The 24230-nt window shown below is 41.5% G+C and overlaps 1 protein-coding gene across 6 annotated transcripts in view; it reads right to left on the reverse strand.

Moving 5' to 3' along the window:
* MAP3K20 (mitogen-activated protein kinase kinase kinase 20) overlaps positions 1-24230 on the reverse strand; it is a 171269-nt gene that overhangs the window by 23667 nt on the left and 123372 nt on the right. For 4 of the 6 annotated variants that reach the window (XM_068544904.1, XM_068544909.1, XM_068544906.1 and 1 more), the window contains exons 12-16: positions 12389-12433; positions 10527-10557; positions 10290-10429; positions 6092-6154; positions 5026-5118 (exon numbers count right to left, since the gene is read on the reverse strand). In XM_068544904.1, the coding sequence (XP_068401005.1) occupies positions 5026-5118; positions 6092-6154; positions 10290-10429; positions 10527-10557; positions 12389-12433 (372 nt within the window). Of the gene's footprint in view, positions 1-5025; positions 5119-6091; positions 6155-10289; positions 10430-10526; positions 10558-12388; positions 12434-15331; positions 22609-24230 lie in introns of those variants that run through there. The other 2 variants (XM_068544907.1, XM_068544910.1) reach the window with 2 other exon arrangements.

Raw genomic sequence — 24230 nt, forward strand, 5'->3', positions numbered from 1 at the left:
TCCTTGCCTCACTGGGGAGAAAAGGGACTAAGGACACGAGAGAAAAGTCTGTGACTGTCCAGCACACACAAGGAATGAACAGCTTCTCGGAGAGTTCCCTCCTAACTCTGCTTTTGAATTTTTATGACACAAAGTCTCAAAAGGATCTCGGTGGGTGAGAAAACTCCTGGGTGGGTTGATAGTTTATTCCTTGGCAATTTGAGAATCAATGTTCCTGACTGGTAAGCTTATAAGAGATGTAATAATAAACTCTATGCAGCTGAATATTTCAATAAAAAAGGGTGGTCGCCACCCTGGGGAGTGCATGAAGCTGCCTGAGATTCTGGAAGCCGCTTTCCTTCTGTAGCAAGTCCAAGGCCTTAGATTACAAAATGCAAGGCACTTTCCACATGGAACAAAAATAGTGGTGGTTTAGTATTAACTGACCAAAAAAAGTGTTTGCCTTTTTATTACCAATACACCTATTTTGGGGGATGATGATACTTTTCAAAAAGAAGCAGTATGACACCATGGTTGAGCCCTTGGGCTGGATCTGCCCCTAACCAGGTAGGGACTCTGGAGGAGGAACTTTTCCTCTCCCCTCCTCAGTTTCCTCCTGGGCCTGATACAGGGGTACTGCTCCCTGTGAAGGTGGGTTGTAACAATTACACCAGAAAAATGTTTGCAAAGCGCTTGCCACAATGTCTGGCTGAGGTATGAAATAATAATAATTACCATAAGCATTTCAAGCCCTTCGCCCAGGAAACTTGAGCTGAGAAAGACCCAATTTCTGCCAATACCACTGTCAACTTGGAGGCTGCCTCAATGTACATTGTTATTCAAACTAATAATTAACTTTACTCTTTAGAAATGGGTCAGGTAAATGGGTAAAACTTATTCTCAACTTCTTATTAATTTAAATTTTCAGGGAACCCTTTCGTCCAATTATTTCCCCTGCCAGGTTGTCTCAAAAAAGGAAAGGAAAAAGGATGTTTGTTTCATTTGTGGATGAATTCTTGAATTCCATACAGTGCTGGTGTCTGGTGAGGGCCTGGTCATCCCGAGGGGTTGGGGGTGGCAGCAGAGACTGAGATCACGGGCAGGGGGTCACGCAGGTGCTCTGGACTACTGGAGCAGACACAGGCTCCCAGACGTGAAAGGCTTTCCTGGGTCTGGTGAATCAACCTCACTTATGTGCCATAATCCGTCTAGTTGTAAAATGAGGCTAAAAAAAGAATTTAATCTGAATTCTCTGACCATAAAGGTTGACAGGTCTTTCTTACAAGGAAAGGCTTTATTTTCTACATATATTTGTATGTTTGTGGATAAGGTCACATTTCCATTGTTTCCTCTTAGTAGGCCAGTTACTGAAACAACAAACCAATTTTAAGTGGTAGCTAACTGGTGGTCCTTTTCAGAGTCAATGGGAAAACACAGCTACTATTTGCATGATAAAGTCACTGTCATACATTATTCCCAATGGCTGCCTTTAGAATATATCTTTCATTTTAATTGTAAAAGAAAAGGTGAAATGGTCAAGCAAATCTCCCTGATACACAAACTCAGGTTTGGAGAGAACTTCCAAAACCCCCGTGTAACTTATTCTAGTCATGGAGACGGGGTAAAGGCTTCATCTTTTCTGTGAAGATGGGCTTATGGGAACTCAGTTAATTGGGATTTTGAGGATGACCTTTTTTCTTGGGTTCTACCTTGAAGGGTCAAGGTAACAAGGTTTTCATGTGGGGAATTTAAATTTCAATTTAAAGCACATTTGTGAGAAGATATTTCATAATGTTAGGATATAGTCTGACATAATTGGGTAGTTTAGACCTGGACAATAATTTACTCTAGGATTATTTTGTGGAAGTTTCCAGATGGCTTAAATATCTTGGGCCAGGTATGAGAGCTTAGCACATGTTTAATATATAGGTGATGATGAAGACGTAATTTCTGGTCTCAGCTCCGTCCTCTTACCCTAGACTGGTAACACACTTTCTGTAATCAAGGATGACAACACCATGTGCCTTATGCATCTCACAGACATGCCAAGGGGGATAAATGAGATGACATGTATGAAATAACTTGAGCTCTTCAGAAAGAAGGACTCTCTAAGCATAAGTTTTAAAACATTATATTCAGAAAATTATTTGCAAACGACCATGAGCCTCTTCGAGCCCATATTCAAAACTCATCCCTTCCAAAAACGCTTTTCCTGGGAATTCCCTGGTGGTCAGGACTCCGCACTTTCACTGCTGAGGGCCCAGGTTCAATCCCTGGTCGGGGAACTAAGATTCTGTGAGCCGCGCGGCGTGGCCAAAAACTTTTTAAAAATTTAAAAGAAAAGAAAAAAAAGCTTTTCCTGATTAACCTCACCCATTCCCGTCACTTCTTTATACTTTTAGCACCTTGGCGTTAGTTACATCCGCATTGTATATTTCACTTTTGATCTATTGCATTATAATGTCATCTATCCAGCTGCTCACCCTAGAAACTGGGTGCCATCCTGGCTCCTCCCTATCACCCCAACTCCAGCTAGTGACACAGTCTGATCAGTTCGGTCTGATCAGTTCCGTCTCAGTGTCCCTGGACACAGGGCACTTCCATGGCACTGCATAGCCTCAGCTCCTTGTCCCTTTTCACCTGGTTGTCTGCACTGCCCCACACAGGACTTTATCACTCTCTCCTGAGCCCTTTCCAATTCATCCTTCTCTGTGCTTTCGAGAGATCTTTTTAAAATGCAAATAGAATCCTCTCTACTCCCTGCTTAAAACGCTTCAAACTCCTTAGCTCAGCACATAAAACAGTTCTTTTTCTGGTCTCCAGCCACCATTCTGGCCTTAACTCTCCCCACACTATTCCACCTGCTCCATGTTAAGTCGCCCCAGAGGCAGCGATGCTTGAGTTGAGTTGTGAGCTCGTATAGAAATCAGTCCAAAGAAGAGGTGCCTGTGTTTTCCTGGCTTCTGAGCTTTTGCACATGCTGTTCCTTTTGCCTTCAATGTCTTCTCCCTACCTAATAATTCCTGATGGTTTTCAAATTTTAGTTCAAGTATCACCTCTACCAAGAAGACGTCAAGATCCTCTTCTGACCCCTTTCTGCATCACTTTCAGTGCTCATCCACTGTGCTTTCATTGAATGATGTGCATGATGTTGTAAAAAATGCATCATTCTGTATTAAAACCATTCATTGATCTTGTCTATTTCTTCCCATAAACTATGGGTTCCTTGCAAGGCAGTACTATACTTTTTTACTTTGCATTCTGAGCATCTAGCATTGAGCCAGGCACACAGTATGTCCTCAGTAAATTTCTGCTGAGTGAATGGATGAAATTATTACTCTGCATGGGTGACCAAGGATCAGCAGATAATTGAAAGTTGCAGTGACTTTAGGCCTTGTGGATAACCAATGACTCAAGAAGTCTACACCATAATGGTCAAAACCAGACCACTATATTTGGTCTCCAATATCATTTATAGCTTCTGATTTTTACTAACTACATATATATTTCAGTTTTCCACATTAACAAGTCATTTCTTTGTTAATTGAAAATAATTTTCTTGGTTGAGATTACTCCTGACAAGTCTTTTTCAGGAAAATTCTTCCCTCTTCTTTTACCCCCTCCAAGCCATAAAAATGTTTAAACACAGAGTACTCATAAATAAAGTGCCATAGAGTGGAGCATACCAAAGAAGGCAAATTAAAATGTGCTATTTATTTACCATCAGATGGACCTGGGGTGCCCACAGCTACAGAATCTCAGGATTGGAAGGGCCCTTGCTTATTGTTGGAGAGGAACTTACTCTCCCCTTTCTGGTAGCTGCTTCTAACAACAGGAATGAACAGACAGTGACCCGTTCACAGAGGGAAAAGAAAAGTGTTCCTATACCAGACACCTAGAGTCAGAGCAGCTTTCACTCAACCAAGTTCTGTGGCCCAAACAAGGGAGGTTAAGATTTCCATTCAGCAAGAGCATCAACATACCTGCAGTGGTGCAGGTAAAACACTCTGTCCAGTGTCCAGAAAGAACATCTTTTGAAGCCCCTGGTAAAACTAACCCCTTGCAACAATTTCCAATCATTCCCAAGTGCTGGTTCCAGGAATGACCTGGGGTAAGCATGGTTTAATTAGTGAGGACCGGTGGGCCAGCTGAGCCCCACCAGCTCTCCCAGAGCAACGGGCTCACGTTGTGAGGAGTTGTTTTTACAAGGTCTCTTTGCAGCATCAAAGGAAAGGTACCAATAGTGCAGTAGTTAAGAGTTTGGTTCTGGGGTCAGAGAGGCCTGCGTCAGATCCGTCTTCTGCTACTTGCTAGCCATGTAACCCTTGGACAAGTTACTTGGCCTTTCAGAGCCGTAGTCTCCTTATTTGTAAAATGGGGGAAAAATAGCACCTACACCTGAGTCCTGTATGCCTGGAACACGAGTGGTCAATTAACAGACGTGATCACTATTACTGGCTATTCATAGTAATCCAAAGTAACACAAACCTATTATGATTCCAATTCATATGACACCTAGCCCACGTAATTTGCCCAGACTCTAAACATAACATAAAGTAGCAGCCTGACTGAATGAGATTTGGTCAAATGTCCTGCCACCCCATTTAGCGCTGATAATCTGGGTTTCCATTTTGCCTACAGTTCCATTCTTGCTGTTGTTCTACTCTCGATATTATAAAAGTGATTCCCCTTAAAAAACAAAGAAACTGGAATCAGGAAGCTGTGACGCCAAGAAGCATAAACAATTACTCTAGTGTCCGTGCCCCCGACCTTAACGCTCCCCACTGACCCCCACGGTTTGCAGTGCGTTTCCTTGAGGGTTTGGGTGGCCTCACACAGGGGTCTTCAGCTGAATGAGAAAGATTCCTAGATTGGCTTACAGAGGCAGCTGGCAGCCTTTCAATTAAATTCTATTTTATAAAGTCTATAAATTTACTCAGAATCATGTTACCAGCTGGTAGGGGGTATATAAAACCACAGAGTTCCAGGAGAGAAAAAGAGTAAATTAGACTGAAATTTATCCAAAGGATTTAAAATATGATTTACCTGTAGGCCAGTCCCTGGTTTCAAGTGAAAACCAAAAACAAGTTCAAGGTGCACTATTTTTTCCTCATTTTCTTCAGGTTCACCTACTGAGTCCTGAAACAGAAAACTAAGCACTGTTTATACTACATAGTGTTTTTACTTTTACTTCTCATGTAAAGGAGATGATTTCCCAGCACTAGTTTTTCCATTCTAATCTATTGCTTAATTTTTGGTTATTTTGGATTACACTACAAATTCCAATTACTAAAAGCAAGAGAAATGACATATTAAGCCTTTGAGAACTTTGCCAAATGATTTGTCTCATGCACTACAAACTGAATGTCACCATCTGACATTTTTCACAATGCATCTTGCATTGTGCAATTTTACCCTAGAAATGCACTTCGTCCCTGGAGATGCACAGCGACTTCACCTTGAGAGTTTCACAACACTCAAGATATTTACACCCTATTCCCAAAGAAGAATTATGCAGTTCCTAGAGCATCTGTGGATAGAGGGCCAAGCAGAGGAACAAATGAATCTTCGTGGGCTTACAGATGGAAAACCAAAGTTCTTAGTGAATGAGAAGAGTTCTGTATATTGTTTGCAAGTATCTACTAATCTTATAACAAACTATGCCATATACCTTTAGACTATATTCAAAATAATATGTTAAATATATTAATATCTTATTCAAACAATAAAACTCCTACCCCTCAATGCAAGTGGTAATCCAGAGCTTAGCGTGTGCACTCCTTCAGCGGCTTCCATGTCGGACAAAGGTCTCCCGAGCCAGGTGGGAGGCCAGAGGTCCTCACCTACAATGTTAGCACTTATATCCCCTAGCCACTAAGGTGACATGTGTTGTTCTTATCATGACCGTATTGTTAATATTTCAACTTGCAGGGAACAAGGTTGCTCCATTTATGCACATCCTCAGCTTCACTCAAAGGGCCTTTTGTTGGACAGATATGATTAAATTTCACTTCAAACAACGGTTCCCGACGTTGGCAAATTTAGGTGTGGATATGGCTGGTGCGTATGTCAATAAAAGTAGCATATTCTCAGTAAGAAAAACCTTCCTTACCTTAATTAGTGGTGGGAAGTGAAACAAGTTTAGGTAATCGTGGGTTAACTTCTCAATGGCTGACTGTAAAAAAAAAAAACACAAGAAACCCACGTGACTTTATTAATGATCGGATAATGCCAAGAAAGGATTAAAATTATTGTGCACATATAAAGGCATTCTTTTTTTTTTTTTTTAAATTTATTTATTATTTATTTATTATTTTTATTTTTGGCTGTGCTGGGTCTTCGTTTTTCTGTGCAAGGGCTTTCTCTAGTTGCGGCAAGCGGGGGCCACTCTTCATCGCGGTGCGCGGGCCTCTCACTATCGCGGCCTCTCTCGCTGCAGAGCACAGGCTCCAGACGCGCAGGCTCAGCAATTGTGGCTCACGGGCCCAGTTGCTTCGCGGCATGTGGGATCTTCCCAGACCAGGGCTCGAACCCGTGTCCCCTGCATTGGCAGGCGGATTCTCAACCAGTGCGCCACCAGGGAAGCCCTATAAAGGCATTCTTTATTTACGTAGTTCAGAAAATACCTTGGGGATGTTAATATCCAACATCTATTGAGAATAAACCTGGTTGTTCAAAGTATTATAGGTAGTTTATAATTATTTAATGGAACAGGAAGATATTTTAAAGATGTTTAATCTCAGAGTAAAAAATAAATAAAACCGTTCTTCAAATACCGGTAGAATATAGTAGTGACAAGTTAATATTCTAGTGTACAGAATGCAGTTGTCACCTCGAGTAATTGTGGGAAAAACGACAAAGAACATGAATATATCACCAGAGCCTCTCACTAGGGCTGAAATCTCACTACCGGGTTTATTGCATTGAAAGGGCTTTTCTGTGGGTTTGTGTCCAAAGCTCCCTCCCCCAGTGGAGGACAAAGAACTCTTAAAGGAAAGGAGGACAATTTAAATTATGATTCTTGTTTATACTCATCAGGTATAATCCAGCTTTTCTGTGAACTGAGCATATCACATAGAGAGTGAAGAAGTACTGATGTGAGAAAAATTAGATGCATTTTTAAAAAAGTGAAATGAAAGCTGTTCACACATCATCCAATAATGAGCACTTATTGGATGTTAGGCTCTATTCCTTCTTCAAGGCTCCTCCACAGAGGGCTTCCAGGCTCGGGTGAGGAGAGAGCCAAGACAGGCTGAAAGGAACAACCAAGTAGCAAAGGGCAGGTGGACAGACCGTCCACTTTGCAGTTGTATAATCTATCATCTGTAGGCTGAGAGACTCACTCGCTGAGAAGGTGTACAGCAAGGCCCTGCCTTCCTCAGTGAGACAGCAGAGAATGGAGGGCACTTTCTCACCCTCAGGATGGGTGTGTGTGTGCGCGTGTGAAGAACGGTGACAAGGACCAGGCAGGCTCTTCCAGTCTGGAGGTCCCCTTGCAGCGTCCCATCCCGAATGGCCCAGCTTGAAGGATTCTTTATCCTCGTTGCCCCAAGAGTATATGCAGGGTGCTCCCAGACCTCCCATGGAAAGGTCTGTTTCCATGACCCTTTCCCCTTACCCTCTCCCTCTCATGTAAGCTTATTTGTCAGAAGTACCCAGGACCCAGCTGAGTTTAAGAGAGTGTCAGCTGTGGGCCGAGCCCCCCCCCCCCTCCGCCCACCCCTGGGGTGGCCACTGTAATAGGGCCCTGGCTTTGGCAGAGGTGGAGGGCCCGCACGCCTGACTTTTGAGACCTCCCCCCCCACCCCGGGACTGACTGTCTTTCTGTGCACATACAGACTCTTCCAGGAGGGAGTCTCCGGTCCCCGCAGATGCTGGCTACGCCCCTCCTTTGGGGCTCAGGACAGACACTCCGCTCCCAAATGCCAAGACTCTGAATTAAGAGAAGTTGTATATACATGTTTTCTCTCTTCTCTGGGATGTAAATTCCTTAAGGGCAGGATTCTTTGTTTCTTCACAGGCCCAGGGCTGTGATCGGTAGGCATCCACTGGATTTGTTGAACAATAATCAGTAAGTTTGGACATTGCTTGCTCTAATGATACCAGCCACCACAGAGGGGCACTTAGACTGTCCTGGGCTGGGTCTGGGAATAGTTAAATCACCAAGGCTGTTGAGGAGCTCGCCACCGCTTTTCCTCCTGACTCCCCCTTAAGGAACGCGAGTCCTATTTCAAAGGCAGGAGAGGGAAAGGGGAGTTGGGAGCGTCTTTCTGGCATCTGCTAAATGGGACAAGATTTACCAAATCTCTCTCTTTGAACCCTGAAACTTCTCTGTACCAGAGAAAAGAATTTTTCCTACCGTAGCCCATCTAAGCCAGCGTTGCTTTTCAGGATGGATTTGCCCACAGCCGGAGGTTGAGATTAAATTATTTACCATCATTTAAGATGTATGTTTATGCATGAGGTTTCCTGCCCATCTTGTGAGAGGGAGCAGGTGGTAGGTTAAGGCTAAGCCATCATCTAAAGGGTGCTGAGGGGCTGTAAGGATGTTCCTTATGTGGATCCAGGGCCCATAGGACAGAAGTGGATGTGTCCTCTTCGGACCTCAGGGAGGATTTCCCTGAAAAAGCCTGGTATCAGTAGCTCCAACTGAGGCAAAGGGGAAAGTCGTTGGCAAGTTGGTAGAGCCTTTGTCAAGATGTGGATTTGGATAAGAAGGTGCTTTTTCTGCATTTCCTTCCCTTTTTTAAAAAAAACTATTTATTTTATTTATCTATTTATTTTCGCCATGCCGAGTCTTAGTTGCATCCTGCGGACTCATAGTTGGCGGCATGCATTCGGGATCTATTTCCCCGACCAGGAATCGAACCCGGGCCCCCTGCATGGGGAGCGCGGAGTCTTACCCACTGGACCCACCAGCGAAGTCCCTACATTTCCTTCTTTATTCTATTTGTCTTCTTTCTAACCTGTGCTCACCCTTCTATCTACCCACACTGGGGTTGAGGAGGTTTGGGGAGTAAACTCGATTTCATTGTAAGATCTCTCTTGAAACAGACTTCTCATTAATAACAAGGTGCACACAGATGCCAGCAAGTGTTATTTGGTTTGGGTAACTAAAAAGCAAAACAAAGCAAAGAAACAAAAAACCAGAACTGGTTGCTAAACTACCAAAAAAGCAACAACAACACAAACAGAGGTTTAGCTTTGAAAGTGTTCAAGGGACTTCCCTGGTGGCGCAGTGGTTAAGAATCCGCCTGCCAATGCAGGGGACACAGGTTCGAGCCCTGCTCCGGGAAGATCCCACATGCCGCGGAGCAACTAAGCCTGTGCGCCACAACGACTGAGGCCCGCGTGCCTAGAGCCCATGCTCCACAACAAGAGAAGCCACCGCAGTGAGAAGCCCGCGCACCGCAACGAAGAGTAGCCCCTGCTTGCCGCAACTAGAGAAAAGCCTGCATGCGGCAACGAAGACCCAACGCAGCCAAATAAATAAATGAATAGATTTATTAAGAAAAAGAGAAAAGAAAGCTTTCAAGACTGAAGTTCTGGGGGGAAATGTTAGGATTTCCTGAGAAAATGAGGGATAAGAATACACATAAAGTGGTGTCTGTTCTGGGTAAAATTCGGCAGATTGCAGACTGAACACACGTTCCCATGGTTTTAGGTGCCATGGTGGCTCAGGCTTCACTCAGTCCACGGACACGTTCTGGCATCGTTATGGGTCCCTAATGGATATCCAGCCTCTCTGGCCTCAAAGCAAGTTGCCTCCTGCTATTGCCGGGTGGGCTGGCAGCTCTGCAGGCGCACACGGCCCGAGTGCCACACGACGCTTCTTCCCACACTGAGGCCTCTCCAGAGGCAGAGCCCTCCCGCCAGAACACCCCCTCCCCACACCCTTCACCCGCTTAGACCTCCGGGCCCTTCAGTTCTCAGCTCCATCAGAACTTCTGCCCAGGAGCCTTCCCTCAGCCCAACCTCAGCTCTCCTTTGTGGCACTTCTTACAGCTGCCATGTTACCATTTTTGCATGATTAATGACTGTCTTCTCCACTAGACTAGAGACTTCCTGAGGGCACGGGGGTGCTATGCAGGTGTATCCATGTGACTTCTGCTGGACCAGGTATTAACCCTTTGTTCTGGGATTATGAAGAGGGAGTAGGGGTCCCATGGGGGCGGCAGCTAATGATCAGCTGGTATGAAGTATTTCCACACTGTGACCACCAGCTCAGCCTCTAACATGACACACGACCTGCTCCACAGTAGGAGCTCAATACAGATTTGCTGACTGAATGTTCTCCCTTTCTGAGGTACCTTTAAATGGATGATATGCCCCTTGGAGACGATGCCCATGTCTTTCAAGTCTTCTTCCTCGAGAAGCAGCAGTCGCTTTCCTGTAATGTTGTTTTCCTTAAACAAGTTCGCATACACGCTTATCTCCTCTGAAGTGTCACCTGAAGGGAGTGATTAGAAGACAGAATAAAATTAGACTCAATCACATCCCAAGCAAAGTTAACTCCATGAATTAAGAAGGTAAGTTATTCCACTTGCCTTTTCTGACGAGCTGCTGAACCCAAAAATACTGTGGAAGAGAGGACATATATGGTTTTGAAGATTCATTCATGGTCAGTGGCCAGACTTAACAGTAAAACGCATAGTTTTTCAATGGATTAAAGTATCTTTAATTCTTGCTCAACCACAAAGGGAAAACAGAAGACTTTCTCTTTACTGTTTTTTTTTGTTTTTTTTTTTTTCTTTACTGTTTTAAAACTTCAAGGTTTCAAATTGGAGACATCCTCCCTTTGGGGGTCTTGGACCCTTGAAGGACCATTGGTTTTCCTCCTTATTTGAAAGATATTTAAAAATCCTTTCAAGAAGATTCTTACTTATAATGCTTTTTCCATTCATGTGCCAGTGGTCCGCTGGGTTGTTGAAGGGCACTGGTTTACCCAGGAATTGTATGAGTAAGAGGGACCACACGGCAGTGGACAGAAAGATGGATAAAATGCGTCCTCTGTTCTAGGCCTGGTCATGAAGTAGCTTTGTGGCCCAAGACAAGTTAAAGTGTGGAGCTTCGTACACAGAATGAGGTTGGACCCAGCAACCTCAGTCCTTGAATTTCCCTTGGTGTGTGTTTACCGTAGCCTCTCACACTATCCAGGTGAAGGGAGACAGAATGGGGGGCCACACCCAGGCCCACCACTTCTCTAGGGAGCCCTTGACCCTGGAATTTTATTTAAAGGGTTTGAAAACCACTCAACCTCAGAGCAAAGACTAAAAATAGCTGTTAGAGCTCAGTGCCTTTTAAAACATTTCTTCTCAAATGAGAAGGGCCAACTTTGCAGCTGGGGATAAAGGGATTATATTCAGGCCTGTGAAGAGGCGAGCCTAAGTCCTCTGTCCTTGTTAAGCAGGGCTGGCAGGAAAGTTAGAATCACCAGGACTCAGGGAATGGGAAATAGAGGCAACTGGTGCCAGCGTACTTCCCCTGCAGAAGCCACAGAGATTAGCTTATCTGAAAGCAGTATTACTTCACCAGAAGACCAAGGGCTGGGAGGATGTGCCCTGGCCCAGAAACCAGTTGAGTCTGGTAAACCTTCCAGAGCCCTTCCCAAGAGTTTCTAATAATGAGTTTGACTTTGGGGTACCCAGTCTATTTCCTGGGGTGTGGGCCTGCTGAGGCTGGCATACAAGCTTTTTTTTTTTCCTTTTTCATTTAATGAAACCTTGAACTTATAAAATGGACCTGGACAGGCATAAACCCCTGAGGTCTCTGACCAAGAATTCTTGGACCTGTTTTTCACTTAAGGAAACAGATACAGAGATATAACAGGCTAAGCAGGATTGTTCCTCAGGGTCTCTACCCAGACTGTAGGGTGTGGGATTTCCTTTGGACTTAACTAGTCTGTTCACATCCTCCCCCAAACATGGGGCTTCTCTGGCTCCCGCTTCAGAGAATGTCTGGGAGCTCGGGTCTATTCCTTCTTGGGAAGGTCAGAGTAAAGATGGTAAAATGAACAGGGCTAAGGCACTGCCTTTACCAGTTCTTTCCCCACCATGGCTCAAGTCCATCCCTGGTCTTTTGGGAAAACTTAAGATCAATTTTTTCCCAAGTATATTCATTTAGTATCCTGGATCCCCCTTTAACTGGTATTCATTACTGTATTCTGGAATACCTTTCAGAGCAAATAGGGAGGTGGAATCCTCTTGTAAGATTTGAAGAGATACTTGTTTTGCTCGAGGCCTTATTTTAAATCATTACTGCATTAAAAATAGAAAGACATGGAATTTGTCAACTTCTCCTACTTAACACTTTCCTAAGGCCCAAACCCCTCTCCCTGTATTTTTAACTTGTGGACAAATTTATGAACTACCTGCCCAGGTTAAATGAGGCATTAAAAGAAGCTGCTTACCACGTCCTCTTCTGTCCAAGCACCAATCTCAAAGGAAGGCAGCAGCTGCATGGGAAATATGAATGAAATGGAAAAAAAGAAGGAATATTATCACTGTCTTTTTGGTTTATCCCCACTTTTCAGTATTTTAGGGCTGCTGCTCTGGCTTGGTTCCTCCTGCAGGTGGCATTGAATGGAAACCAGTTTTCCCAACCGTTAAGGAATTTCTCAGGGTTCCAAAGATGTTGCCCACAGAAGCCAATCGACCTCTCAGTAACAGTTCATTGTGCTTGGTGAGCCGTGACAATGGGACTCTGCACATCCTGGGATTTTCCGCTCTTTGTACTTGGCACACTGAGAGTAGTTTTACCTCCCACGAGAAGGCCTTGGCAGTCAAGGAATTTCTGACGTTTGTCAGATACCAGAGCCGTCTTCTGAATTCTCAATCAACACGAAGATCGCTTGATCATTAATAAAAATTCCAAAGCAACCACTTGGTAACCAGATGTCTTACATGCTTATTTTTAGAGGGGAATTTCTAAGTGTTTAACTAAATGTCTCAGTTGCACTATATTTTTAAAACCAAATATTAGAAGGACATGAAAAATTGGAGCCGTCCTAAGGAACCCAGGTTGCAGAGTTGCTCTAACTAAAACTAAACTAACCACCCTCCCTGGCAAGTATACAAACATGAACGACAACTTTGCAAGAGGACTCCTGCCTGCCCATTTTCAGAGCCAAAGGGCTACTCGCTTCAATATATGCTCCATGGCCACAGACTAAATAAATACCTACGTAACGGGAAGAAAATCTGTGTCTTGTGACTTGAATTAGTTTGCTATAGCCATTAGTTTTAACCAACTTAACTTGCCAGCATGGTTGGATTGCTCATGAGGCAACATGGCAAAGTGTCTTTCAACCCGTTACAAATAGTATTTTTTGTGCGGGTGAGTTGAAAAAAAAAGAAGTTGGATTTGGTTACTTTTACCATTAGTGTAAAAATCAGAGGGTGGGTGAGTTAATCCTTCTAATCTGCAGGTATTTTAAATTCACATGCTCGAAACCTTGCTAGGAAAGGCATGCCCCTGCCTTCAAGGAGCTTTTTTTTTTTTTTAAAGGAATTCCTTTCTTTTATTTATTTATTTATTTATATTTATTTATTTTTGGCTGTGTTGGGTCTTCGTTTCCGTGCAAGGGCTTTCTCTAGTTGCGGCAAGCGGGGGCCACTCTTCATCGCGGTGCGCGGGCCTCTCACTATCGCGGCCTCTCTTGTTGCGGAGCACAGGCTCCAGACGCGCAGGCTCAGTAGTTGTGGCTCACGGGCCCAGCTGCTCCGCGGCATGTGGGATCTGCCCAGACCAGGGCTCGAACCCGTGTCCCCTGCATTGGCAGGCAGACTCTCAACCACTGCGCCACCAGGGAAGCCCCAAGGAGCTTTTAATTTAAGGGGGGGGTAAAGTAGGTATGGATTATACCTTGGGAGGAGTTCAAGGCCGCCTTCATTTTAGTTTCCTCAGTGCCCAGCAGAGTGCCTGGCACACAATACCTGGTAAATTTTTGTTGAACAGTTTGTTGAATGAGTAAAACTGAAGGCTGTATTCACTATGATGCTAAATTCTCTGGTATAGAGTTCAATCTCTATGGCTATACCACGGAAAAGGGAGGGTTTCATAGACTAACATGGGGGATGGAAGGCATAGTGGCTTGAGCTGGCACAGCAGGGCTAGAAGAGAGGTGACTCCTGGTGAGAAGCAACAAGGCGAGACACTGGCAGTGGTGGAGGCGGGACAGGAAGGAAGGATGGGCACGGCACGTTTGCCCGACCGGAGCTCCAGATACAGTGTGCGCATGTCCAAGGATAAGGGGGAACTGCGGCCAACTCTAGGGGGCCAGGCAGAATTATTTTAAAAACCCACTAGTTACAATAAATCTGAATGCATAGAGTTTGAGACGTACAGATAAGTTGCAAGGGTATAAATCGCTACCACTCTATATGTACTCCGCTACCCTCATGTGCTCCGATTCCCACAGGACTGCCCCTTCCCTCCTCTGAAATACATGGTGTCTGTAGTCACATGCACTCACCTGCTTTAATAATGCAGAAACGAAAGTGACTTGAGAAATAGGATCTAAAACTGAACTTGATCAAAGAAAATACATGACAAGTTTTATTTCTTCACGGGGCAGCTGGATACAGCTGCAGAAACGTCATTCGCTTTTCCCATCACAGAATCAAATGTGAAATAAGGAACTTGTCTGATTAGTTTAAGAAACAACAGACTGCTTTACAGAGACGTTTAAGGCTGCATCAAGGCTGGCTTTTAGAAGAAGTGAGGGTGTATGGAATGTTTTGATTTGTATATAATTCCCAAATGTTGTGCTGAACAAAATTGATAAGTATTTCTTGAATAAAGGTTGTAAAGGAAACAACTAATCAAAACCAACATCTTTGGTTTTCATGTCAGAAGGAGAGGAGAAGAGTTCACTTGTGCTCTGAGGATGGCTCACCAAGATGACACCAAGGGAAAGGCACTGGATTCAGTGTGAGACTTGCTCCGGCAGGATTCTTGCATGCTGCTTGCAAAGATTAGTGAGAGGAAGGCTGGAGCCAGGCACTGCTTCGAGACGGTTTGAATTTGGCAGAACAGGGGAGAAGAGTTAATATCTCCAGCCACAGAGTAGCTTCCCATTTCCTCTATGTCTGCTGTACCTTGTTAACATATCAGTGTATCTGCTATAGGGTGAGTTCTAAGCTTTTCTGTCTCTCTTTGGGGATAAAAAAAAAAAAAAAAAATCCATCTTGTGACTGCCCCAGCACTTTACAAATTCATTATTTACACTCCAATTGATTTCAGGAGAGAAGCTCACACTCATGGGCATGCATGTGATAATGATTCCTTCAAAGGATGTTGGGAATCCAATCTAACAAAGCTCTGATATACACAATAACACATAACAAAGGGATTTACTGTTAAAACGTTTATTGCAAAATGGAGTCTTAAAACAAAGGAAAGCAAAGTTCACATCAAAATGAAATGTATGACACCGACTTGGATTTCAAGTGGATACATTGTGGACTTTGTGTTGGAATATCAAATTCCAACACTGAAATCAATAACTGAGTAGTCTTACCACACAAGAGTAAAATTTAATCTTCCATACAAACATGATACAAGATTTTGGCATAGGACTTGCTCAGAATAACATTGCGATAGAATAATTGAGAAAAACGTTTTGTTAAAAAAAAAACCAATAAGGTGATAATGCCATCTATTCAAAGCTCACACTCAAAGAATATAAATATTTTCTATCATTTAGTACAAAAATTTTAAAACAGTGCAAAAGCAATATGTGCAGTGTATTGTATCTGACATTAAAAGATCTATTATTCTGCACACAATATAAAATAGTTAATGTAGGTGCCTGAAACTCTAGCTCTGAAGTAAATAATCACATGCCAGAAAGCTCCTCACAGGCAATAGAGTGCAAACTAAGCTGGAGTCTGAGGAAGCATAGCTAGTCCTCCAGATGTCCTGGTAGACGCTCATTTCTCATCAGAGAGGCTGCATCTACAGCTATCAGGCTATGTTACAATCAAAAGAACAGGACAGATTCTTCTCTCTGGCAATGCTTAACATCTAAACAGGAAAACAGTCTTACCCCAGAGCAGCAAAAGGTACCTGATTATAGAAAAATTATGCTTTATTATGTATGCAGTATAGTAGACTGCTAGTTTCAAAAGGCAGGAACAAGTATAGTGTATCAAAAAAAAAAGGATCAAGATTTAACTCAGAGTAAGTTTTAAAATTATCTTTCATGAAATTCTTACCACTCCAATGAAACGTCTGAAAAACAAAGTTGTGTACATCGTAGGGCCATGAGAAATCATTTTAGATCTCTCCCAAACCTTCCCCCACCCCAATTCCTTGATTTTCATGGGGATCAAGTTTGAATTCCCCAGCTGGTGTTAAACTAACGAATCTACTGCATATTAAAAATCACTGGCTAATAAAAAGAAATGAAATTGAGTTATTTGTAGTGAGGTGGATGGACCTAGAGTCTGTCATACAGAGTGAAGTAAGTCAGAAAGAGAAAAACAAATACCGTATGCTAACACATATATATGGAATCTTAAAAAAAAAGAAAAAAAAAAAGGTTCTGAAGAACCTGGGGGCAGGACAGCAATAAAGACGCAGACGTAGAGAACGGACTTGAGGACACAGGGAGGGCGAAGGATAAACTGGAAAAAAGCGAGAGAGTAGCATGGACATATATACACTACCAAATGTAAAATAGATAGCTAGTGGGAAGCAGCCGCATAGCACAGGGAGATCAGCTCGGTGCTTTGTGACCACCTAGAGGGGCGGGATAGGGAGGGTGGGAGGGAGACGCAAGAGGGAGGGGATATGGGGATATATGCATACATATAGCTGATTCACTTTGTTATACAGCAGAAACTAACACAACATTGTAAAGCAATTCTACTCCAATAAAGATGTTAAAAAAAAAAAAAAATCACCAGCTAAAATCAAGCCCTCAACATCTCCAGAGCCTCAAAAACAAGTGTGCTATGTGCCTTCAACCTCTTCCCATTAGTTATTTACGTAAAATATTAAAATGTGATTTTGCTTTAAAAAAAAAAAAAAGACTATTAAGAAACGGGTCCTTTTAAGTTAACCTGGCTACTTTGTAGAATTGTAACTACTTCAGTGATATTTTTCTTTTTTATTTATTGTGGAATCAGTGTAACAGGAGAGAGACACCTTGTCCCCCCCTCCCCTGATAAACTTAGCTGTTTCATAAAGTTTCCACCAGCATTCTGAAGGGGAAAGAAACAATTTCCACAAGTGAGGATTTAAGATAAATGGCACAAGTCTACAAAATTCAGATTGTGTAAGTAGCTGTAATTCTGAAAATGCATCTTTTGACTCGGGTAATTCTGTTTAGGGGAAAAAAAAATGAGACGTGGAACTCTAAAACTGCCAGGTTTAGCTAAGTTTCTCAGTGGAGGAAAGGACAATGCTATGGGTATTTTGGAAGGAATTTTTTTATTGAGTGGGACTGGCACGTAGGATTTTGGGCACTGAGCACTAAATATGCTCCCAGACAACCAGATATATGCCCCAGCATCACCAAACACCAGTCGGGTGACAACCACTAAGAGGGTGTCATCAAACTCTACATGATCCACTTTATGAGGAAAGGAAAAAAGATGAAAGAGTAGTTATATTTTCAGTTGTATGGCTCTGATAATTATTACCACAATTTGGAGTTTCAATTCTCATTGTGATTCTTCAAATTTGTTTCTTTTTTTAAAAATTAATTTTTATGGGAGTACAGTTGATTTCCAATGTTGTGTTATTTTCTGCTGTACAGCAAAGTGAATCAGTTATACATATACATATATCCACTCCTTTTTTTAGATTCTTTTCCCATATAGGTCTTTACAGAGTACTGAGTAGAGTTCCCTGTGCTATACAGTAGGTTCTTATTAGTTATTATCTATTTTATATTCTCTGTTTCTTTAACTCTTCTCTTTATAAATGTATATTTTTGTAAGTCAAGTATTTGGAAATAATTCCAACACCAATAATTTGCCATTTTAAAAACTGATCTGAAGAATGGATAAAGAAGATGTGGCACATGTATACAATGGAATATTACTCAGCCATAAAAAGAAACGAAATTGAGTTATTTGTAGTGAGGTGGATGGACCTAGAGTCTGTCATACAGAGTGAAGTAAGTCAGAAAGAGAAAAACAAATACTGTATGCTAACACATATATATGGAATCTAAAAAAAAAAAAAATGGTTCTGAAGAACCTGGGGGCAGGACAGGAATAAAGACGCAGACGTAGAGAACAGACTTGAGGACACAGGAAGGGGGACGGCTAAGCTGGGACAAAGTGAGAGAGTGGCATGGACATATATACACTACCAAATGGAAAACAGACAGCTAGTGGGAAGCAGCCGCATAGCACAGGGAGATCAGCTCGGGGCTTTGTGTCCACCTAGAGGGGTGGGATAGGGAGGGTGGGAGGGAGGGAGACACAAGAGGGAGGGGAAATGGGGATATATGTATATGTATATGTATAGTGATTCACTTTGTTATACAGCAGAAACTAACACACCATTGTAAAGCAATTATCTTCCAATAAAGATGTTAAAAAACAAAAACAACAACAACAAAAACTGATCTAAAAAGTGAATTAAAAGCTGTATAATTAACATCTTCATTAGAAATTCTGCATATGGCTAATAAATATTTCTTTTTAAACTTAATAAGGCTAATAATAGAGTCTAAAGTCTTCTAAATCATCTTCATAGATCAAGTGAAACCACTTTAAGATTCTGTTTATATGATTCAGATTTCAGGGATGTTCAAAACCCTAGAGAGACACTGATTTGGAACAGAAAGTAAAATAGCCAGTGCCATATAGTAATTATCTATAGCCCAATTTTAGGTTAGAACATTTCAAGCTTATCACTGAGGTTATCAATTCTGCTGTGTCCAAAATCTCTGCAGTTTCTTGATGGCAGGGTATTGAGCTATGACCATCTCTGGAATTTCTGTGAGGAAAATGGCAGCAGTTGAGAGATTAGAGAAATATTACCTGAAGGATGGTAAACCTAGGTCTGGGTTATTACCTTTCTCTTTTGGCCTTATTTGGCTGCTTTTATTAATGCACCAAAACCTTATGTATAATCATAATAGATCTAATTATTATTATACATTTTTATTTAATGTAAATTTTTTTAAATGTCCATCCCATTCATCTCATACGTTCTAAATTTATTTCCGGTTATTCTCAAATGAGAGGCAAGGTTTACACTGTTTTTTTTTTTTTTTAAGGTTTACACTCTTACATAAGGTGCACAGATCCCAAAATCAGCCCACAGAGATTCCATTATGGGTAAGGCCTTTCCTGACCACACTTGAAAGTCCACAACACTCCCCTATGGGCCTCATCCTTCCCCGCTTCGTTTCCCAGCGTGCACTTATCAAGTGTTTACTACATGATGCATTTGTTCCGTTTGTTGTCCGTCTCCTCTTGCGAGCCTGTAAGCTCCGCAAGTGCAGATTTTCATCTAGCTGTTCCCTAGAACGGTACCGGGTGCAAAGGAGGGGCTCAGTGAATACTGGTGGGATGGATGACTGTACCTTGGCCTGGGAAGATGTGCAACGACAGGCTGTGAACTACCTGGTCTCTGGCTCTCCTTCAGGTTACATGGCCACAGAGCCCCAGGGCATGCTGGGAAGTCAAGAGCTGAAAACCATCCCCTCTGCTCCACTCCAAGATCTTCTGCTTGAGTGGCTCGTCTTGAATCCAGGAGGACTCCTCCATGCCTGACTGTAGACAGGATGCCTATTTATGTTTGCACCTGTTTGTCACCAGCAATATACTGCGGTGTGTGTGTATCTGTGTCTATGTGTGCATAGACATAGGAAGTGTATCAGATTGGGTATGTGGGGAACCCATCTTCCAGGGGAAACGTTTACCCCTTCTTTCTGTGTTTGCCTGGTCTGCGGGTGGTAGCAGGGCCTGCAAACACCTCAGACTAGCTAAACCTTGCCATGTGCATGGTCTTCAAAGGGCGACAGAGTAGATGGGCTCGTACAGCTTACGTTCTAAAGATGTTCTCTTTATCTTTCCTGAAAGCTATTCACTTTAACTTTCATCTCATCCTACTCAACAAATATCACTTGAAATTGATAGTTTCATTTTCCAGGTTACAGAAACCACTTGTTTTTCAGTGTCTTTTCACTGGCATAGTTAACAGTAGCTAACATTAACTGACCACTTACCATTGTCCTGGTACTGTGTTAAATGCTTTACATGTATCATTTTATTTAATCCTCACAACAATCCTTTAAGTAAGTACTATTACCATTCTCAAGTTAAAGGTGAGCAGACATACAAGTTAAATAATTTGCCCAAGATTGCACAGCGATTTTGAATCATGATCTGACTCCAGATCCTTCTGTTTATCACTATTCTATACAGACTGGTCTACATTTCACACCCAGAACATTTTATTAGTAATTTTTCTCTAAATAAAGCTGGCACAGAGTACTGATCATTTTGTGGTATTTTTCCACCCTTAATGGGGATTGGAAGCATGTCATTCTTCAAATTCCAGGAGGCTTTTTATGATCAAATATACTTGAAAATAGTATTAGATAATACCTATGATGATATCCTTTCTTAAATCTTCTATGGGCTTCCCTGGTGGCGCAGTGGTTAAGAATCCACCTGCTAATGCAGGGGACACAGGTTTGAGCCCTGGTCTAGGAAGATCCCATATGCCGCGGAGCAACTAAGCCCGTGTGCCACAACTACTGAGCCTGCACTCTACAGCCCGCGAGCCACAACTACTGAGCCCGCATGCCACAGCTACTGAAACCCGTGTGCCTAGAGCCCGTGCTCCACAATGAGAGAAGCCACTGCAATGAGAAGCCTGCGCACCGCAACGAAGAGTAGCCCCCACTCGCCGCAACTAGAGAAAGCCCGTGCGCAGCAACGAAGACCCAATGCAGCCAAAAATAAAATTAAAAAAAAAAAAAAAATCTTCCATAAAAAGAACCACCCAAAGTACTTTGGTTTAATAGTCAAATGAACGGCACTGCTTTCAAATTTAGACTCAAAAAAAAAGTCTTTTTTTGTTCTTTTGCCTTTCTGTATGTACATAACTACAAATGTTCTGTAGTTTTTTAATAAAGTGTTTTATAGTTTAAACAAGCTTTGACAATTCTGTGATAACATTCTGAGAATCTCTCTCTGGCTAGCTAGGTTTTCAGAGCAGCACCTACATTTATTTCTCTTTAACACCAGCATGGCTGAGTCAGGGTTAAAAAAAAGAGAAATTTGGAAGGCTAGATCTGCTATAAAAAGGACCCTTCATTCTGCACTTTTGCCTAAGTAAGGACAGCTTATCTTTGCTATTCTTTTTATAATATTTAGTTCCGTCTTTAAAATATCTCTACATGTATTTAGAATCCAGGATTCTCATGCCCCTCTGGAAAACAAACAGACACGCATACACCCCTGCCCCCGTATTAACACTCACACTGCCTGGAAGTGTGATCCCTTACCCTCTCTTTCTCTTTGTATAAAGTACAAGCTAAGCCTTAGATGACAGTGTGCTGTTAAGAAGCTTCTAGGGTGAGCACTGGTATGAAAGTGCCACAACATCTGCTGTTGGTTTCAAGTTAGAGTATTTCTCCTGCAAACGTACTACTGAAAACATCTCTTGGGTTTTACTTTCAGTAGTTGTGCTATTAAGTATTAAAAATCCTCAGCACTTAGGTATTTCTGGAGAAGTACTTGTTACAACCTCCTTTCATTTCAATTTTTGTATTGTTGGATTTTGTAGTCACTATCAATTATTTCTGACAGTATGGTGTATTGCCATAAGGGAAAAAAACATAGTATGTTACCAGAAAATCAAGTGTCAAAGAAGAATTAGGAGTTGAGAGTGCTTGTTCAAAATGTACTTTTTTAAAGCAACTGAATAAATCAAATCAAATCAAACTATAATGTGTTCATTTTTAAAAAGCCAGAATGTCATTAGTCAAAAAATGCTGTATCACATATAGAATCACAAGTTTCTATAATCAGGCACCACATTTGCTGATTCATTGAACAGACCTTTTTGGCTTAATCCCCTGCCCCCTTTTCTGTAAGCAAAGACAAATCAAAAGTAAAATCGTAAAGAAATGACTGGCATATAAATGTGATTGGCCTAAAAATGTAGTGCTTGGTTTTCTACCTCCTTACTGGTTTTTGTACAGACTGAGATAACACGTTTCTTTTGTTTTCCCGGACATTTTCAATTGTATTACTTTGCCCTCTGCTTTCATTCACTATTGTTATCCATGTCATCATCCTCCTGATCACCGTCATCATCACCATCATCATCACCTTCTGACAAGTCAAAATCACTGAACCCCAGGGCCATGTTGACCTTCTTCCCCCTTCTCTTAGATGTAGTTTTGGAAGAATTCTGCTTGGCTTGCATGTTTATCTGCATCCCAGAATGCAGCACAGCTCCTGCTTTGTTCATTGAGAAGATATCCCCAAAGCCCATCAGCATCATGGCCTGCAGACTTTGGTTCATGCCATGGCCCTCCCCGTTACTTGCTGCTGTGATCTGACATGACATCTCTGCACTGTTTGACTCCTCTGTCTTAGATTCAAAGTAAGACTCCTCAGACATTCTTGCAGCAAGAGGCAAGAGAAGCTATCATGAGGGAAGAAAGGACAGAAGTAAAAAGAGAAATTAGGACCAATTTATATCAAGGAAACAGATACCACAAAATTAGTGGGTGCTGCACAGAAGGTAAATGATTAGTGAAATAAATGAATGTAAGGGATTATTTGAGAATTTGTTTAATGGCAGGTTTGGCTCCAGCGTGTTTACCATAATTTATAAATGACAGAGTAAATCACAACCAAAGGTTTGCAAAGCACCACAGCAAGCCGAATTTCAAACAGGAAGGAAGTTGTAAGTTTTAAGCCCTCATTTTCCTTAAAACAAAGTAGTTTTTAGAATTTCTCTCGATTTTTCCCAATTTGACTTTCATATGGAAACATTTAGTTAACTATTATATTAAAAGAGAAATTAAGTAGAGATTAAATCTCGAATTAAAAAAAATAAACAAGAAACCTTGGACCAAAGAAGAAAAGCTTAGAGGAAGCATAAAAACAGTTTAGCAGTCAATTGGGAGATTTGGGTCATTAGCTACCTTTTTAGCTAGATTAAGTATCTATAAACTAATAAACAGTCTAGAATTCACTTGTCTCCCTTTATTATTTATTACCGCCAGATATAATACTTGTTATCCAATTTATGAAATAATTCACTTGTAAACAAATTCTAGATTGTCTCTAACATTTAAGTTATAAACAAGTACGTAAATACGTGTGAAAACTGGGAGGCAAGGAAACTAGTATTAGTTTAGATTGTTACCTTTGTCTCTATTCTCTACAAGTTTCCTTCTTTTAGCAGAATTTTTTTCTAGGAATTCTTCTCAGAGTGGATACAGACATTTATTTTCAATCTTACATAATTATTTTAAACAGCCAGCCTATTTCCATAAATGTTGTTCTTTTCAGGGGTAAAACTGTTAGGATGTGAAAGTGTTACTGCCTCTTCCTTTGAGAAAGAAGCAAATTAAGGCTTACATTTTGATGCTGTTTAAATAAGGGTAAAAAAGTACAAATAATATAACTCTGGGATGACCTTCATATTCTGCATGTAAAGGTACTTTTTAGGACCAATTTCCTAATTTTTAAATTAAAGTTGGAATCAAGTTTTTAAAAAAAAAAAAACTATCTTAACTCCATTAGGAAAGGACCTCTACAGCTATTAGTTCAATCAGAACTTCATATAATTCAACTAAAAAGCAGAAGTTACATGGACGAAAGAAATTGTTTTAGATCCTTTAACACCGGAAACAGGCTATTACTTTCCTTGCAGTCAAATTTCCCAGCCTCTCAAATTTGTTTTCAATTGTTAGATACTCTTAGGATCTCTTTGCTGTTTATCTATTTTATTATTTCATAGGTCTTTCCTCACATTATGTTAAGATCTCAACAAATGCCTCTCAAATAAGCTATTATTTTTAAAAGAAGTAAAATTTCTACATCAAGCCTACAACAATCATTAAAGATAAACGTTGCTCATATTTGAGTATGGAAAATTCACCTTCCCAAATATCTTTAACTAATGTTTTAATTTCAGGAAAGAAAGCAGTGTCCTTCCTCGAAATAAATGCAGTAATACAATTTTTTATGACGTTACTTAAATATTAAACTTTTACAATTAAGATGAGGCTACACAGAGAAAACCTCAATCTCCAG

Source organism: Eschrichtius robustus, chromosome 5 (genome assembly GCF_028021215.1).
Source record: "Eschrichtius robustus isolate mEscRob2 chromosome 5, mEscRob2.pri, whole genome shotgun sequence".
NCBI lineage: Eukaryota > Metazoa > Chordata > Mammalia > Artiodactyla > Eschrichtiidae > Eschrichtius > Eschrichtius robustus.